At 35.6% G+C, this 17,940-nt stretch overlaps 1 protein-coding gene across 1 annotated transcript in view; it reads left to right on the top strand.

The window, feature by feature from the left end:
- The window catches only part of SCAPER (S-phase cyclin A associated protein in the ER), a 281,456-nt gene that overhangs the window by 152,051 nt on the left and 111,465 nt on the right, over nt 1–17,940 (top strand). Inside the window, exons 17-20 of the mRNA XM_009278834.2 lie at nt 3,219–3,361; nt 7,519–7,600; nt 9,003–9,155; nt 10,370–10,477. Of these exons, the coding sequence (XP_009277109.1) occupies nt 3,219–3,361; nt 7,519–7,600; nt 9,003–9,155; nt 10,370–10,477 (486 nt within the window). The remainder of the gene's footprint in view (nt 1–3,218; nt 3,362–7,518; nt 7,601–9,002; nt 9,156–10,369; nt 10,478–17,940) is intronic.

The raw sequence follows: 17,940 nt of genomic DNA, 5'->3' as shown, positions 1-17,940 counted from the left end.
CTCCCAACTTCTTGTGCCCCCCCAGCCTGCTCGCTGGTGGGGTGGGGTGAGAAGCAGAAAAGGCCTTGACCCTGTGTCAGCACTGCTCAGCAGCAACGAAAACATCCCTGTGTTATCAACACTGTTTCCAGCACAAATCCAAAACATAGGCCTGTACTAGCTACTGGGAAGAAAATTAACTCTATCCCAGCCAAAACCAGCACACTGATTCAGGCCTATCTTAAGCTTTTTTTTTAAAAAAAAATATTTGTTACTCCATTATAAGGAAATCTTTGCATTTTGGTAACACTTAAAACTTTGAGAGAGCAAATAGAAAAATATTCCTTATCATATGCCTACTGTCATAATTATCATACTTTTTACCGGATCAGTGAAAACCACAATGCAAATGTGTTTGTGTTCCTGGAATCCTGGTGTGGGTTGGTTTTGTTTTGGTTTTGGTGTTGTTTTTTTTTTTGTTGGTTTATTTTAATACAGCATTCCAATACTAAGTTTTCCCTGCCTCACGCATCCACTTTTTTGGCACTGTTCTCTATGTTAGAATCTGAAACACAAGTTTTCTTCTTATGTAAACTCCTTCTCCCTCTCTATACGTGCCTCAGATCACCACAACTGTAGATCACCTGTGAATCCAGCTTCTGCCTGAGCTTAATACTTAGCATTAGCAGTTGATTCTATCTCCTTGTTAAAAATGGGGCATGTTACTGACTTCAGTGGCTCAGAAGTCATTTTTGAGACAGAAGGTACTCCAAAAGCACTGGATAAAACTCTTTTTGAGCGAATATATTAATAAAAGTTTCTGGATTTCCAAGGGTTGATTGCATTATCAGTGAAAAATATACTTTCAGATTGTTTATAAAAATCTGATCTCAGTGATCCTGTTTTTTGTAGTTACTCATACTCCCTTATTCTAGACTGCAGCTTTCCTGGAGTCCCTTTCTGGGACTTCAGGTGTTTTTGACTCTTTCTTGTCTCTTTTTTTTTAGTCCTTTCCTGGGTTGTGTAGGTATTAGGCTGTTCTTAGGCTGGTAGTTGAGCTAGAACAAAGGCTGCAGACAGGCTTTCAGTACTAAATCCCACTTATGACCACACTGTTCTCTGCGTATCCTTTCTGCCGGACCAAGGATCAAGCCGATGCTTCCTGCTGTGCTTTTTCCATGCACAAGTTGCTTAACAGTTGAGCAAAGCCCTATATTTTGAGGTATGCTGTAGCTTCCCCTGCTGTCCTCTGTAAAACAATGTGTGTTCCCCTCACAGGAGAGCTTTTCCTGCACTGTTGTGGAGCTGGACCCACTCCCAGTATAACAACTTTTTTAGCAGTTAGTATAACTATGAACAAATAATTCCACTTACATGAACTGAAATGAATCATGAGTGTTCTGGCCTATAAGTATGAATTTAACTTTATGCAAAAACTCAAATGCTGGAAGAATACAACACTTCTAAACATAACTACTTTATGCTTACTGTAACAGTGATGGACTTCTACTATATGTGGAATTGCATCATTTAAAATCACAAGGATTCTAAAAATGGTATAAAATTTCAGTATCTGTGGAAACTGGGCTGCTTCTGTTTATCTACCTGAACAATGTCTTTGTCAACCTCAAGTGTTTTTCAGATCCATTCAATAAAATCTGCTTGCTTCTTCCTGACACCAAATTCTGCAGATTCACCTTTAAATCCTCCTTCCATCAAGCTCATTTTAACTTTTTAATTACCGCATCTACCACAGATTTTTTTTTTTTCCAGCTTTTGCTTGCTTTTCCATTTAATAGCACTGGTATGTAATTCAAAATGCGCAAGCTATACTTGTCCATTTTCGAGTGCCACCTTAAAGGTCTCTGTAAGGAATGTCCAGCAGAACTAGTATTTGTTTTTATGATGCACTAGGTGTATTCTACAGTTTGCATTCTTGTTGATTTAATAGTACAGTTGTAGTAAAGTATGCCATATCTTGTCTTATTTTCTTAAGAAGGAAATTAATGTATTTGTGCAATGCCGTCATTGAAACTTTATGCAGGAAAGAATATGGTTACTGTGAAAGCCAGAGCTTTGATTATCCATTACCAAGCTATATTGCCTGTGGAGATGAAGACAGTGCAGTTAACATCATATTCACTGATATAAAATGCTGTGCATGAAACAAAAAAAGTTCACTTATTTTTGTAGTTCTTTGTTTCTTGATTAAAATAAAGTATAAGGTTGATGTTTTCTGCTTTCAGTATGTCTAAATTTTTGTAAAACCAGTATTTATGCAGGGCCCTCATCTAACCATGTGAAAATGTTCATCATTCCAGCAAGTTTTGGTTTGTGCTAATGAAATCTCATACTGTCTTCTGAAAGGAAGATGATTTATTTGCTAGTATAGTGATGTGCTTTTACAGTGGTGGAGTTTGTGGCAAGGAGTATATTTAAAAAAATTTATTTAAATACCTGTTTTTCATTTATTCAGTCGTACAAAACAGACTAAGTTTTCAGCAAGATAAGGATTTGAAGAACACATTAAAAATCCATTTCTCTCCAGACTTTCAGCTAAACCAAATAATCACATTTCCTCTTAGTAAAACTCACCAACTTAATGTCTACTCATAAATGTCTTATTTAAATATAAGGTTTCAAACGTGCTTTATTTTTACATTTGTTGCTGATAGAAGTATAGCCATTCTGTCAGAAAGGTTTACAATACCATGAACAGTTTCTTAATTACTCAGAAAAAAGGAAAAAATGAGTAGCGAGAAACATATATTCAATCATATATTCAGTGATAACGCAAAAATAAATTGTCAAAATCTGTTTTGTTTTATAGCATCACTCAGATAGTTTCAGAATCATAATTTAAATATAAATATTCCATGGGAGTATATGTTATTTCTATATCACGTGTATCCTGGGGGATGTTCAAAATGTTTTCAAATACTCTCATTAATGAACTAGTTTTATAAGCTTTTGTAGTGGATAGCTGGATTTTTCAGGATGAGCAAAATATATGGCCAATTAATGTGTAGCTTAGTTCATACAACTGTACTTTCAATGTATGTTCAAGCTTCTGAACATACTCATATTTGCATATTATTCCTTTATCTAATAAAACTGCGGTTCTTACTGCATCATGAAGGTGAGATAAAATTCTATAAGCAGATGTTAAAATACAGTTTCTGTTAATTCCTCTTTGTTTTTTCCTAAAGAAAAGTTAGAATTTACTTTTCTATGGCTAGGAGCGCAAAAGAGCCCTAGAAGCAGAACGGCAAGCCCGAGTTGAGGAGTTGCTGATGAAGAGGAAAGAACAAGAAGCACGGATTGAACAGCAGAGGCAAGAGAAAGAAAAAGCACGGGAAGATGCTGCACGGGAGAGGGCCAGGTAACTTCACAATAATTTTGTTGGTTCCCTGCCCTTCATTTACTTTTCTATGGCTAGGAGCGCAAAAGAGCCCTAGAAGCAGAACGGCAAGCCCGAGTTGAGGAGTTGCTGATGAAGAGGAAAGAACAAGAAGCACGGATTGAACAGCAGAGGCAAGAGAAAGAAAAAGCACGGGAAGATGCTGCACGGGAGAGGGCCAGGTAACTTCACAATAATTTTGTTGGTTCCCTGCCCTTCACCGTTACCCTTTCCAGCAAACTGCAGCTTCTCTGTAACAACAACAGTACCTTCTTAGCTCTTCAGGCTTAGTATTTTAAAAAGTAACATTAATAAATATTCTTGATGAATGGTTTGAAAGAAGAAATCAGGTGAGTAATCGTAAATTCTGTAATAGATTTTTGTATTCCTTAGATACATGCGCAATATAACATGCAAGGCTGTATTTTATTATATTCATCTTAGTTTTATTGCTAACAAGACCTTTTAATAATTTGCCTTTTTCCTATTTTAGCTTAGTTTTCAAAGGAAGCAAGATTAATGTCCCCGTGTTCCCCATTTCCTCCACTCTCCAGTAACTTTTGGACTTACTGGCATCAATTTGAGTTCACCTTTTTGTAGACACCAGAGATTACGTTTGTGAAGCACAGAGCCGGGAAATCAGGCTTCATTAATTCTTCTGCCTACGAACTACTTGGTTTATGTTTTTGCCCATAATCAAAAGTTCATAAAGGGGTTTTCATATGGGCTCTTCTCTGTCTCTCTCTCTCTCGCCAAACATGAGGTGCAGAGAGAATGAACGTTGGGTGGCATTGCGGTGTGTGAGAAAGGTTTACTTTCAAGTCTGATTCAGGAAAACAGCTTTCTGTTTACTGTTTAATTTGCCAAATTCTATTTGTATTCACCTCCTATTATTTCCTCTTTCCTTGCAGTTCCACTGCCACAAGTATTCCATAAAACCTAAATTGAAGTTACGTTTTTCCGTGACAAGAAGTGTTCACTAATGGTTCTTTAAACATTTTTATTGTCACAGCTTGTTTTCTTCAAAGTTGTCACGAAGAATTTTTTTTCTCCAAGTAAAATATTCAGAAATATATTGATCACCTTCTTTCATCTTCCAAGGTCATGAGTAATTCTAGCTTGAATAAAGAGATTCAACTTTAAATTAGATGTTTAATGAATGGTGGATAGGATCTATGGCCTTGCCCAGGACTTCATGGACTTTTCCTCAATATATTGAGCCAAAGTCACGATGAGGTAGAGTGAGTTGGAAGGGATTCTTCAGATCCTTCTCATTCACAGACACTTGAGGAAGATTAGGACTAACAGGGAGAATTTTGGTTATGTTATTTTGGGAGGATAGACACTGCATGTGTAAGACTTCTACATCTTTCTGAAATTTGAGGAAACCCTCACAGTAAGCAAATGTGAGATAATTGTCCCATTGACATCTTTGCCTTCTGAGGTCGTCTGCAGTTAGAACTTGTCTAAAGGCTCAAGGCATGTAATTCTTTGCTCTTTTTGTTTAACCAATTTTAAATCTGCCACTTTGCTTTGTTGCACCCCATTTATTTCATTATGACATGTGAAGAACGGCAGTTTCCATTTGCCTTCTGTTAGGCCTGTGTTTCAGCAAATTTCATCTATATTTGCTACTATAGCACTCAGTTTTTAAAGGCTTTGTACTTGATACTGCGGTACCGTGCTTGCATTTGTTTTTCTTTGCCAGATGTGGATTATACAAGAGAGATTTTTTCCTTTTTTTTTTTTCCTATAAGTTTGGGAAAGAGTAGGAAAGAATGTATGTGTGGTGCCCTACAATGTGGTGATTCTGTTATGTCAGAATGGCCTCAGAGTCATTGCATCTCCTTAGTAACAGTTCTGAGGTTTCTCTAACATAGTAGAATTAGAGGATTCAGGGTGTCTTGGGTTAGAAGTTAAGGGAGAGATGAGTTTGACAGGAAGCTGGCTGTAGCGTCCCTTTCATCCTGGACTTCAGCATGTTTTGGTGGAACCTCGGGGTATCATTTGGTGTTTTGTTTTGTTGGGTTTTTTTCCTGCTGCTAGGATTTGACTCTTATCCTGAAGATTTAATACTTGCTGGAATGAGTAATTTTTGGAATATCTGCTTAAAGTTTCTTCAGCATAAGCTTTACCATGTGCATCTGGTGGTGATTAAAGCATCTGTATGAAAGGAATAGTGTACTTAAAACTGACTTTAAAAGCCCCTTTGCCCTTATGGTACATTAACTTGATTCCAGTAAGGTTTTAGATGTAATTTCAGAGTATTTTATATTCCGGAGAGTTGAAATCCATAATACGGAAAATTTTGGTCTTGTCAATAGAAATCATAAAACTGTATAATGTAACCTAATCATGCAAAAAGCATGCTTTTCAGAAGGGCTTGTACAGGAATAATGTTGACGCTCTATAAATTGAAACTTTAGAATTTTGTTTCAAATATTATTAATCCAAAATATGCAATGATATTAATTTGTCATGGTTTGTAGGATTAAACAAATATTTAAAAACGCATACTGAAAGAAATAGCTAAAATAAGCTTTGGGTTTCGGTCGTGTTAGTTGTGATTTGTTTCAGCTCATGGTGTGAGTCAGGAGCTCTTTAAAACAAAAACAAAGACTGTAGTTCAGTCTTTCTTTATATATACCTCAGGGGAGATAGCACATAAACTACCTAATGCTTCTCATCCATCATCTCTTCCTCACCCCCCCTCCATGCCCATGGTGATTGGGAGAGTTCACGTATACTTTCTGAAAGAACAATTGTGTGTAATGTTTATCGTTAGACTTGCTTCCTCCCCTGTCTTCTTTCCTATCTGCTTTTATATTTTCTGTGGCTTTTTGTTTTAAAATGTTACTTTATCTGAGCTTTCGACTTTTACTGAAATGACTTTGTTTTTTCTGTGAGTTTTCTGTTTAAAAAACCCAAACAAACAGAAATCCACACAAAACAAAACCCACTGCTGTTGGGATAATATTCTTTGTTATCCTTTCTAGTTTTGTCACTGAAACTATTTTTAGAATGCCTTTTAAAAAGATGGCTAATGGCTTTGAATGACTTCTTCATTGCTCAGTTTTACTCAAAGCTTTCATTACTTCTTTTGGCCCTTCATAGCTGCCAGACTTCTAGGAGAAGTGTTTCTCTCCCATCCCAATTCTTCTTGTACAACCAGCATGAGTAGCTGACTTTCTTCCTTTTTAGGGTTTAATAGCTCCCTTGGCTTACTCATCACTAGTAAGTTGTTCTTGATGAAACTGTTATCTGCAGGGTTTCTGCTTAATAGTTATAGTAACAGATCAAGTTATACCTCTTGTTCTTTTCTCAGACAGAAAAAAAAAAAAAAGCTTAATCTCTTCCATAGGGTGATGTTTAGGGGATTCACAGGCTCTTACTGACATCCACATGCATGACGGCTGTGCTTTCGCACTTTGCCGGGGAGGGGAAAGAGAGTTGCTAAAGGTGAAGAGGACAACTGAAGTTTGAGGCATGATTCAGTTTTTGGAAGAGGGATGTAGGGCAGGCAGGTTCAGTGAGCAAAATAGGTCCTGACTGCAGTTATGTACAGAAGGTGACAGTAAGATAAATGCCTAATCTTTTGCTATCCTTTGGTATCTTGAACATTTAGAATTGCAGTATTCTAGAGCATCAATTTATCATTCATGACTGTATCATTTGATGTTGGTCAAAGTTTTATCTATAAGTTTATATATTCAAACCTCCACTGATGATTGATTTTTATAAAACGCACTGCCCTCATTACTATATGGTTTTTCTTCGATTTGCCATTGTACTCCTCCCCTTTGGTTCACTGACTGTAGCCATTGGCTGAAGAATGCTAATGGTGGCAGGGTATCACATTCATTGCTATTTTGTAGCATCGTGTTGACTATCATTGCTCTGGTTTGGACTGAGGTATGATCCAGGTTCTGCTAGAAAGGTTCAAGTTTATTAAACCATCAAAATTAAAACATCTGTATTCTCTGTCACTCAGTTGCTTTTTGTTGTCTTTCTTTCCTACTGAGACATCTTCAGCTTCATTTTTTGGGGTGCTTGTTCTCCATTTCAAACATAAATTAGTCAATATTATGTGTGCTTTATATTATTACAAGTTTTCCCTATATTTATTATCTTCTGGTTAGAGATCGAGAAGAGAGGTTGGCAGCTCTTACTGCAGCTCAACAAGAAGCCATGGAAGAACTACAGAAGAAGATTCAACTGAAGGTATAAAAGGATACTTTAGTTGAAAAATACATCAACAATATGGAATTTCTGCAAAATTATTTTCTGTATGTATGTTTTATTTGGTGAAGATGTTACAGTGCACTGCACAGTGTCCTGAACTACATAACTTTACAAGAGATTTTTATTTAGACTTTTGCATTAAGAGAAGGACCTTGCTGTATGACATACATACTGTAGTTTGGAAAGAACAGGACTAAGCTCTATGGAATTCATTAATCTCAAAGCTTTGAACATGAGAACAAGTAAACCTGTACTTTCCAAGAGAAGTCAAAGTAATTTTGAATTAAATCGTGAGGAAAATCAATATGTAAAAACTGTCACACTGTTTAGTGAAGACATTTCGCCAGTCACACAAGGTGCTATCTAAAGATATTGAAATTGATGCCATCAAGTGTGGCATGCCATTTCCTTTTGTTTCATGAAGGGGTCCAGTTATTTCATACAACAGGCATAAGGATTGAGCCCCTGGTAGTTCACCTGTTCAGCTGAATTGACTGTCCAGTGGAGAACCGAAGTATGAGAAGTTTTGAAGAGATATCCACTATTTTTCAAGAGATGTAAAGACTTCTAAAATGATAAATTATATTCTTAAGGTTCTGAGGTGGAACTATGTATTAAAGTTTCAATTAATGATAAATTATGTAAATTTTTATTCTAGGATGGTTTATGTATATGTACAAGTAATTTCAGTGTTATTCTTTGCTCTGATCCAAGTCTGAAGCACCATAGCTACATTTACTTGTACTGTAAAATGCAGTTTTGATATTAAATACAGGTTCATACCCCAGCCTCTGATTTTAAATAATAGTTGAGAGTTTGTTCCATTCTTATGATTAGGTATGAAATAGTTGAGAGTTTGTTCCATTCTTATGAGGGTTAGGTATGAAAACCTGCTGAAAGAATCCAGTGAACTGTGCCTGCTACTGCAGATAAATAACAAGTAATTTATTTTACTTTAATTTGTACTTCATGATTTCGTATCTGTCAGTGAAAACAGCACTACAAAAGTTACATATTTGTAGAATTGAAAGTTGAACTTGTATTCTGTACTAGAGTGTTTCATTAAGAACAAAACCAGAAGTGAGATGTTAAATGTAACAAAAATATTTACAGAAGGATTTGCACCAGATTATTAATTGATAATCACCTATAAAACAAAAATAGTGCCGATTGATTTCTAAATCATGGCATAATGTTAAAATGTGTATGATGCGTGGTGACTTTCAATGCCTTTCAGAAATAAAAAACACTTTCAATTTAACAGAAGTTCATCCTAACTGTACAATATTTGGTAATTCCCCATATTTCTTTGCACAGTTTAATTCCATTCGCTGTAATTCAATGTGTTTTTTCTTTGTTGTTTTGATTATTTGCCATTCAGCATGATGAAAGTATTAGAAGGCACATGGAACAAATTGAACAAAGAAAAGAGAAAGCAGCTGAATTAAGTAGTGGAAGACATGCTAATACTGATTATGCACCAAAACTTACACCATATGAACGAAAAAAACAGTGCTCATTATGCAATGTTATGGTAAGTTGGGTAGAGGGAATACTGTCACAATTGCAAGGCCAACCTAAGCCTTGAAGCTATGAATTATGCTTCATTCACAGATGAGAGTACTGCACATCTGCTGTGTCCCTGCTCTGCTCTTGTGAAGTGCACCTTATTTTTGATTCTTCTGTCAATAAATCAGGTGGTTTAGGGAAGATTTGAAAGAACTGTAAAGTTGTAGGTAGAATGGAGAGTGTGGACAGTACTCAGTTATTCGCTGTCTCTTCTAAGAAAAGCAAGAATTCAGGAGCATCAAGTGAAGGTAGTTAAAAGCTAGATTTAAAGCAAAGTAAAGAATGTGGTTCTTTACATAATAGGTGGCTGAGCTGTGAACACCTTTGTTATAAGATCCTGTGGATATTTGAATTTAATGTGAGTTCAGGGGATGATTGGACAAGTTTTATTGGATTGAAATTCACTGAAGGTTACTAGATACAGAGAAGCCACATCAAGCTCAAGAAGATCTTGAACTGAGTTTGGTTGGAGGCTTGAAAGTGTTGAAGGGGAGAATCGGTGTTTGCTTTGTCTCTTCTCTTACTTTTCCTTAGGTATCTTATTTTTTGGTCACTGTTGAAAGCCAAGTACTTTGCTAGGCAGATCTCCGATCTCAACAGGGTATCTCTTCTTGTGTCCGCCGTTCCGTGTGTCCCAGGAATGGTGGAGAAGAGGAAGCCGTATAGTCACTGAATGGGAAGCAGGGAGATCTGTTTTTGTTGATAACTGGTTTTACTGATTTGCAAAGACCATGCATTATTGAATATCAAGCCTTATATCCTATAAAGCATTATTTCTTTTTAATTGCTGAATTAAACAAGATTGCATGGGATCACTTCAGGCAGTGCTGGAACAGAAACTCAGGTTCATCAGACTGGAGTCCTGTATATTCACTGATCATGGATTTCAGTATGGAAGTCCAATATATGAAGTTAGATTGAAGTCAAAATGAGATGAGAAGCCAAGGTTATTTTTTTTAATCTCTTATTATACTGCTGGCTAGCAAATCATTATGTAATTTACTCTGAAGTCCTGCATAAAAGATGTTTATGTAAATTAGGTTGAGGAATAAAGTACTGTGCTTGAAATTCTGAACATATTCTTGAAAAATTGGCATATGTTATATTAAAAATACTGTTATGTATAGATTACGGAATTATTGAGGAAAAAAAATTACTGTTAAGTCATTGTCATTGCAGATTTCATCAGAAGTATACCTTTTTAGCCACATTAAAGGGAAGAAACACCAACAAGCTGTGAGAGAAAACAGTAGTATACAAGGACGAGAGCTTTCAGATGAAGAAGTGGTAAGTTTTTTTGTAATATTTTTTTACTATATTACTTCTAGTTTTAAATGCCATCCAGCTGAGTAGCCTAAGAAAGTCTTGAGAATTCTTGTAAAGGAATTGAACAAGAATATTTGTGTTAACATGGGAATAATAGTGCCTTTTTGAATATAGACTACCAGTGAAAAGGAACGAAAGAAAACAGTGGATTAAAATACTTCAGGCAATTGCCATTTGAAATAGATCGTGTATAAAATGTGACTAATTGCTTTTCTATTAATCCAAGGCGTTTTTCATCTCACTATATTTATCTTTTCATCATAAAAATCTGATGTGCTGCAGGTGTCTGCATTTTGCTTTACTTTTTTTTTTTTTTGTTCCTTCCTGTTGCTTGAAATATCTTAGTCCTTTTCTAGGTTATCGGATGTTATGCATCTGTTATGTTATGCAGATCCTATGCATCAAGGTCAGTAATGCTGAAAATTGTAGTGCTAATTTACTTTAAAATGTAAGATTGGAAACACTTTGCAAGTATTAGCTTCGGTAGAAAGAACAATAATTAGTTTTTCAGTAGCTTCTTTAGAAGAATTGGCACTTAGGGTGATTTTTAGGAAGCACTGAGGACATTTTATACCAAATCAAGAAACTATGCTGTTTTGAAGAAAAGACTTCTGAATGGTTGTCTGATTCAATTTCTCGTTGCTGCTGCCTGAATTGAACTACAGTATTAAGTCAAGGCCTTTTCTATGGGACAAATTATAACAACCAGACTTTGAGTTCTGTCTTATCCAAAAATTTGTGAATGTCCATGTATTATACCTGTCGGATGTTAGGAAGAAATACTGTGCAAGCCAGTTCTCCAGAGTTGATTCAGATTTAACTTCATCGTGTTCGGAAATCTGTTTCCAGCCGAGCTGATTGAAATGATACTGCTCAGTACTTCTGATTTTTGGCTGTCTCCTCCTTTCCTTTGCAGCTCTTGTTAGTATTTTTATTTGTTGAAAATCTTTCCTTTTTTTACAGCTTCTTATATCCAGTAGTAACACCTTTTCTTTTCCTTTTTAAAAAGCTTTGGACAGTTAAGTCTCTGAAGTACTGAAATCCACAGAGGTGGTTATCACTGGAAAAACAGAAAAAGAAAATTGGAGAGACACAGTAGTCTGGAGGAATAAACTTTTGCTGAGTTGCAGTTTGCCTACCCCTTCCTAATTGTAACAAAAGTACATAAACTATCTTTTCAGTTTCTTTTTTCCTCTTTTACAGTGGTTAGTGGGAGTTGTGTGGTTTGGGATTTGGTTTTAGATGCCAGGTTTACCTAATTGGATAGATGGGAGAATGCTTCATACTGCATCTGTTTTCCTAGAAATACAAGCTGTGATATTTCCCAGAATCTTTCATGTTGGTACACGCACCAAAGTGCGGGCGATCGATAATATTGAAATTTTCTTGTATCTATCTAGCCTTTGCTCATATCTGTCTAGCCACGGATAATTGAACTATGGTTCTTGCTGGGCAACTGTCTCAGATGAATATGGAGGAAAACAGTGAACTAGATTTTCCTTTGACTGGGTGTTTTGCACTATTCACGACATCTAATTTGATAGCTTAACAATTCCAGCTTCCAGAAAAAGGGACCACGATATAACAGGTGCATTTGTGCCCAGTTGGTGAAAGAGAAGTTCCACTAGAGGGCACAGATATCTTGATTTTTGTGGTGTCCAGCATCATATGCTTAAATCCAGTGTTTTTCAGCAAAACATTTAGATGTGAATTTAAGATTAAGATTAGCGTTAAATGTATGGGATTTCTTGAATGCGTACTTAGTGCAGGAGCAAGAGGAGAGAACAGTCTTAACTGAATGAACAGCTTGATGATTACAATAGCAGATTTAAATATCCTTAATCAAGATGGTGCATAGTATTTGGCATACTGACAACATATGGATACTTCCATCATTAGATATTTAATATATTATTTATAGCTATATTTTAATTAGTCCGAGTATACAATTCTGAACTATACTATTGTAATCTGAAATTTCCTTGGCGTGAGGCCCTCTCTGGTTTTGGGTTTTGGGGGGTTTTTTTATTTATTTTCCAAAGAGCAGTAATAAGATATACATGCTAGAGATATGGTCACTGTAAAGTAGAAAAGCAATTTTATTTATCAGAGCAATCTGCTTTGTGTACCTCTTTATTCAGCATGCCAAATTAATTCAGTTAATGCCAAACTTTGCCTCCCCCACAACCAAAGTATTCAGTAAATTTAGTTAAGTTTTGAAATACTTGAGCAAAAATTTCCAAAGTATTATATAGAAGCAAAATCGTATTCGTGGGAAGCATTATAATATTCATAGTTACTTATTCATCACTGTGTTCAATTTTTTAGTCAGTGAAGGTATCTGTAGCGAGAACACACTTGTACTACTTAAAGTTATTAACTGTCATCTGTGATGTCTTTAGATTATATACATCTTGTCTGTGACCCTTCTTCTTTGACATAAAAGATTTTATTTATATCACCTTTGACCTAATAAAATTTCACCTTTAACCTTATGCACTTGACACCTCAGATAACTTAGTCTTGATCTTTGACTCATTTTGTGTTAAGCCTGTTAAGTATAATAGGTAGCTGCCTAGAAAGAAAGATTTTTTATAATTATAATCTGACCATAGAATTTCTTTATTATTACTTGAGAAATCACAGAAGGACTTGAAATATGTTTATTTTGACCGTATTGGTATCACAGAAGGTAAGATTTAAGTATCTCCTTAAGACTTTGGAAACTGATTTAAGTGATTATATAATATGTCTTCATACAGTAAGGATTTTTGTTGGTTGATTTGACTGTAAGCAAAAAGCTAAAAGCTGTACTGAGTGATCATTGACACTAATTTCTGTGGGCCAGGTGGATGCTAGTAGTTGATCTTGCCAGATACAAAAAGAAACTATTATATTCTAGGCTTTTTCCCTTTGCTATAGCATTTATAGGTTCTGTAATTTTACAAACATTTTCAGAGATAAAAGTAGACTTCATGTTGGAGCAGTTTTCCATTGTTCTAGAATTAAGCATATATTGCGCTTAATTCCAGCATACATTGTGCAAGAGCTGACAGCTAGTATTAGATCATCAATAAGATGAATTCTCCTGTAGATGCAATATATTTGGTGAAACTCTCAAAGGAAATAGTTCTGTTATGAACGAAGATACTGAAAATGAAAAATCATGAAGTTATTTCTAAGATTGCATGACAGCTTCATTTCATCTCAGCTTTTTGGGTTTTCTTCATTTGGGTATTTATTAGTCTCCAGCTGAAAAGGATGTAGATTTCTCTTAAAGCAAAAATCTATTGATTTTTGAAACGGTGGTTATCAGGTGAAAGCAAATTAAGTTCTATGCACATTTTTTACTTCCTCTTTAACTTTTCTTTTGTCCGGTCTCTTATAAATACATTCGTTCACGTAGATGGCAAAACTCTTTCAGGAGGGTAGGCTTCAGGCTAAAAGTCGTCTTTCCTTCATTATATTTCTGAAACTTGCAATGCTAGCACTGTCCCACATCGTTTCACCATTATCTTCAGTAACAATGTTCTCTCTGCCTTTTCTCTCTCTGCTTAAATGCATGTCTTCTTCCATCAAACTTACAGCTTTACCTTCTTTTTACATTGCTATTTTCTATGCTATTGATTTCCTGTTCCCTCTCTTAATATTCCTATTACTTTCAGTTCAGCAAAAGATGTAAACAATGTATGCAGTTTGGTTTCATTGACTTCACTGGAATCAATTAGTATGTTTGAAGTTATGACTAATTGTTTTGCTGAATCAAAGCCTGTGTGACACAAAGGGCTTTTGACACAAAGGCCGTCACTGAAAAGGTGCCTGCCGAAAGCCATAGGACAACACATGGTGATCTCATTAGGCTGAGGAGTCTCTGCAAGGACCTTGTAGACGTTTGCTCCCACCTGTAGCTCCTCGATTATTTATTCATTTTTATGCCCCTCTGCTTTCCCTTCTTTCTTTGCCTTTCTTGTCTATCCTAGTTTGCTTTGAGAAATACACATAACATCATTAATCCTTATAGCTTGCTTCCTTTGAACCATTGTCCTATCTCTTGTCTGTATCTCCTGTCATTTGAATACCGTGGTTTAAAGGCACTTTTAGAGTATAAATCATGTAATTCCATGCAGTCTGTGAATGTTTCTAATAAGTGAAAAGTACTTCTAAAAAACATACAAAATAGATAACTTGGCAGGACTTTTTTTAATTTATATAAGATGCATGCTAGAATTTTATGTATTCCGAAGCAGGAGGGGGGAATATTAATGAACCTTTGTTTGCATATGTGAAAAATGTGCTCTTTTTTTTTATCAGGGAAGAAAACTGACTCTATTGTCATGATATAAATGAAACACAGAACTTCTTAGAGGTATATTTAGATCAAATGAAAATATAATCCTGTGATGGAGCAGAGAGATTATCGTTGTCTGAAGATTGACAGCGTTAAAATGTGAGGATTTATAGAAAGACATGGTTGGTTGAGCCCACCCACATTCCTTTTAAAAAACCCCAGATAGTGAGTAAAGCTTACTCTGTAGTGTGGGTTGTCAAGTCTGCTGGGGTTGCGGTGCGAGCCTTTTCTGGCATAGGTCTGTCTAGATTGTAGCGGGGTCTGATTTACAATGTGCATAACTGCGCTGGCAAGTTCCCCTGGTACAGGCACTATTACAGTGGCAGGATAGCGCTTTGCCAGGATGTGGTGAGAGGCTGCCTGAGAAAGCAGAGTTGTGCTGGTACAAGTTCTGTTCCAGCCATGTAAGGTTTATAGCTAGCACAACACACAAGCGAAGTTGATGTTCGTATGAGTTTGAATTTCTAAAAGCTTTTTAGGGGCGAGGGGTTGTTTTTCTTTATGAAATCGAGCTGTTTTCCCAAAGCTGTGCGCTGCTTCCATTACAGAGGAAATTACTGAGGGAAAGAGATGTGGGAATGTTTTCATGCCTGACCTTTGCTCTTTTTCTTCTGTATTTACAAGGAGATTTCTTGTCTAGAGACATGGTGATGCCTGGACTTTGCTAACTTATTTATTTTTTTAATTCACTGTTTTCATTCAAATTAAATTATATATAACTATTGTTTTACTGCTTCAGCCTCAGCTGTATTGGGAAAAATGCTTTTTGTTTTCACTTCTGAATCTCAGAGTGTTTTCAAGTTGTTCTATTCAAATGAAGAATAGTATCCTATGAACTCCTTTGGTAACCTATCTAAAAGATCGTTTGAATGATCAGTTGTGACCATTACAGTACCAGGAGATGATCTTGGCTCTGGTGGTATATAATACTTAAGTCATTTCTGAATAGTACAGTGGTGCATATGGTTTGGTCATATGTTGAACAATATTCCTGTTTCTTTTATCCACAGAGTTACAGAATATAGACTTCATTGTAAATTCATTTTCTTCTTGGTGTCTGATTATAGTTTTCCAACAGTAGCCCGTTTTTCTTCTCTATTGCTCAGTGTAAGCAATCTGTAAATCACCTACAAACAAGAACTCCCCATCCCAATAAAGCCGCAGGTTCCGGCTGAGTTTGCTTTACTCAAATTTTTTTTTTCCTGAGGAAGGCAGGATTTTTTAGAGAGGGGTTGTGTATTGCTAGAGGAATGGAATTAGGCCAGGCATCTGTGGTCCATTTTTGTTTATGGATGTTTCATATCTGTTGGATACCTGTGGTCCTTTCAGCACGGGAACTCTGGCCTTGTAATTCTGCTGTGAATACATTTGTCCTAGAAGAAGCTGTCATGAACGATCATGTAATTATAAAGTTTAATCCATGATGCAATTTGCAGAAGGTCTCTCAGTGCTCTATACATCAATTCTAGATTTTTGTACTTTGCGCAGCAATAGCTTCTTACCTTTAATATACTATAAAGTGTTGTTTTTCTTGGCAAAAATGTACATGATTAATTGTTTATTGGCTGTGTCTTTAATTGTGATAGATCGTTGCCAACAGCTGCACCCTTCCTCCTTTTGGCTTGGATATCTTGAATATTCACAGCCAGTAAGAAAAACTACTGCTGGCAGGGCCAAGTGCACTCTCATTTCCCCCTTTCTCTTGCTTGCCCTTGCAGCCAGATGATAATGTCAGTGCCTTCCAGCTTTCTTCCCTAATCTGCGGAGTGATGCTTTCCATGTCCAGTATGCAGAATTCTCGTTCTCATGGAAGAAACAGCTTTACTTTGTCTTCTGTTCCCACATTTTGGAGTGACAAGTGGGAAAGGGAATGATATTAAAAATCCCAAGAAAAATCTGAACCTACTATTCGGAATATTATTTGCTATTTATCTTAGTGGCAGGCTGTCGTATCATTGAATTTATGGACAAGCAAGGTGACTAAAAGCGCAGTCGGTATTAGCAGTAAAAATAGTATTTAGTTTGGACATGCTAAAAAGCAGTATTAGTCCCTCATTTAAAGAATTTAATCTTCATTAAATTCAAGAGGTGAAGGAAAAACTACTTTTACAATGAAAGGAAAAACTACTTTTACAATGAAAGGTCAGTCTTCAGTTTTGAATGAATAATAAAAGTTTTTTAATGCTCTATACTCATCTTCTACAGTACATTCTAGCATAGAAACGTCAATAATTAAAATCTTGATTTTGAGAAAATAATATTTGAATATCCATTACTTTATAACCTGTTTCTTCACATATTACAATGAAAGGTCAGTCTTCAGTTTTGAATGAATAATAAAAGTTTTTTAATGCTCTATACTCATCTTCTACAGTACATTCTAGCATAGAAACGTCAATAATTAAAATCTTGATTTTGAGAAAATAATATTTGAATATCCATTACTTTATAACCTGTTTCTTCACATATGAAGCACTTAAAATAACTCTTATTAATGGTAAGAGGTAAATACCTTCCTTATTTTGAATATTCTCCATATTTTGGAGTGGATCATCACTTGTGGTATTATAACAGTATTTGATCACAAACATTTGGTCTCTTTATGATTAAGCGTTAATGACCATTTGTTTTTCAAGCTGCCATTGGTTATAATGTTGAAAATTTAATTTTGCATTTGATATAACTCAGTCTGCTTCAGCATCTGTTTTCTGTATTAAATATTGTCCTAGGCTATGAGGAAAAAAATAAAATACTGAGGAGTTTTGTTGAAACATGTAATAAAATCATGAACAAATATTCCTGTGGTAACATGATTTAGAATTGAACCTTAAAAACCTCTACAAAATCTGGCAAGTACATCCCTCAAGTGATTATATACAAGTAAGAAACCATTATTCCTGACATTGGTAATAAATATCGAAAACATTTTTTAATTATTTGCTACAGTTACAGGATATTGTTTATTTTGAAACAGGTAAAGATGTTAATCCAAAAGATATATGTAGGCTTCAGAATAGTTACCTATTGATTTGCTAGAATATATTACTTATGTACCTTATGTTTATACAAAATACTC

The sequence above is a fragment of the Aptenodytes forsteri genome, unplaced genomic scaffold, assembly GCF_000699145.1.
Source record: "Aptenodytes forsteri isolate BGI_AS27 unplaced genomic scaffold, ASM69914v1 Scaffold258, whole genome shotgun sequence".
In the NCBI taxonomy this organism is placed as follows: domain Eukaryota; kingdom Metazoa; phylum Chordata; class Aves; order Sphenisciformes; family Spheniscidae; genus Aptenodytes; species Aptenodytes forsteri.
Note: the sequence above shows the minus strand (reverse complement) of the source record. Positions and strands in the feature narration are given on the sequence as shown.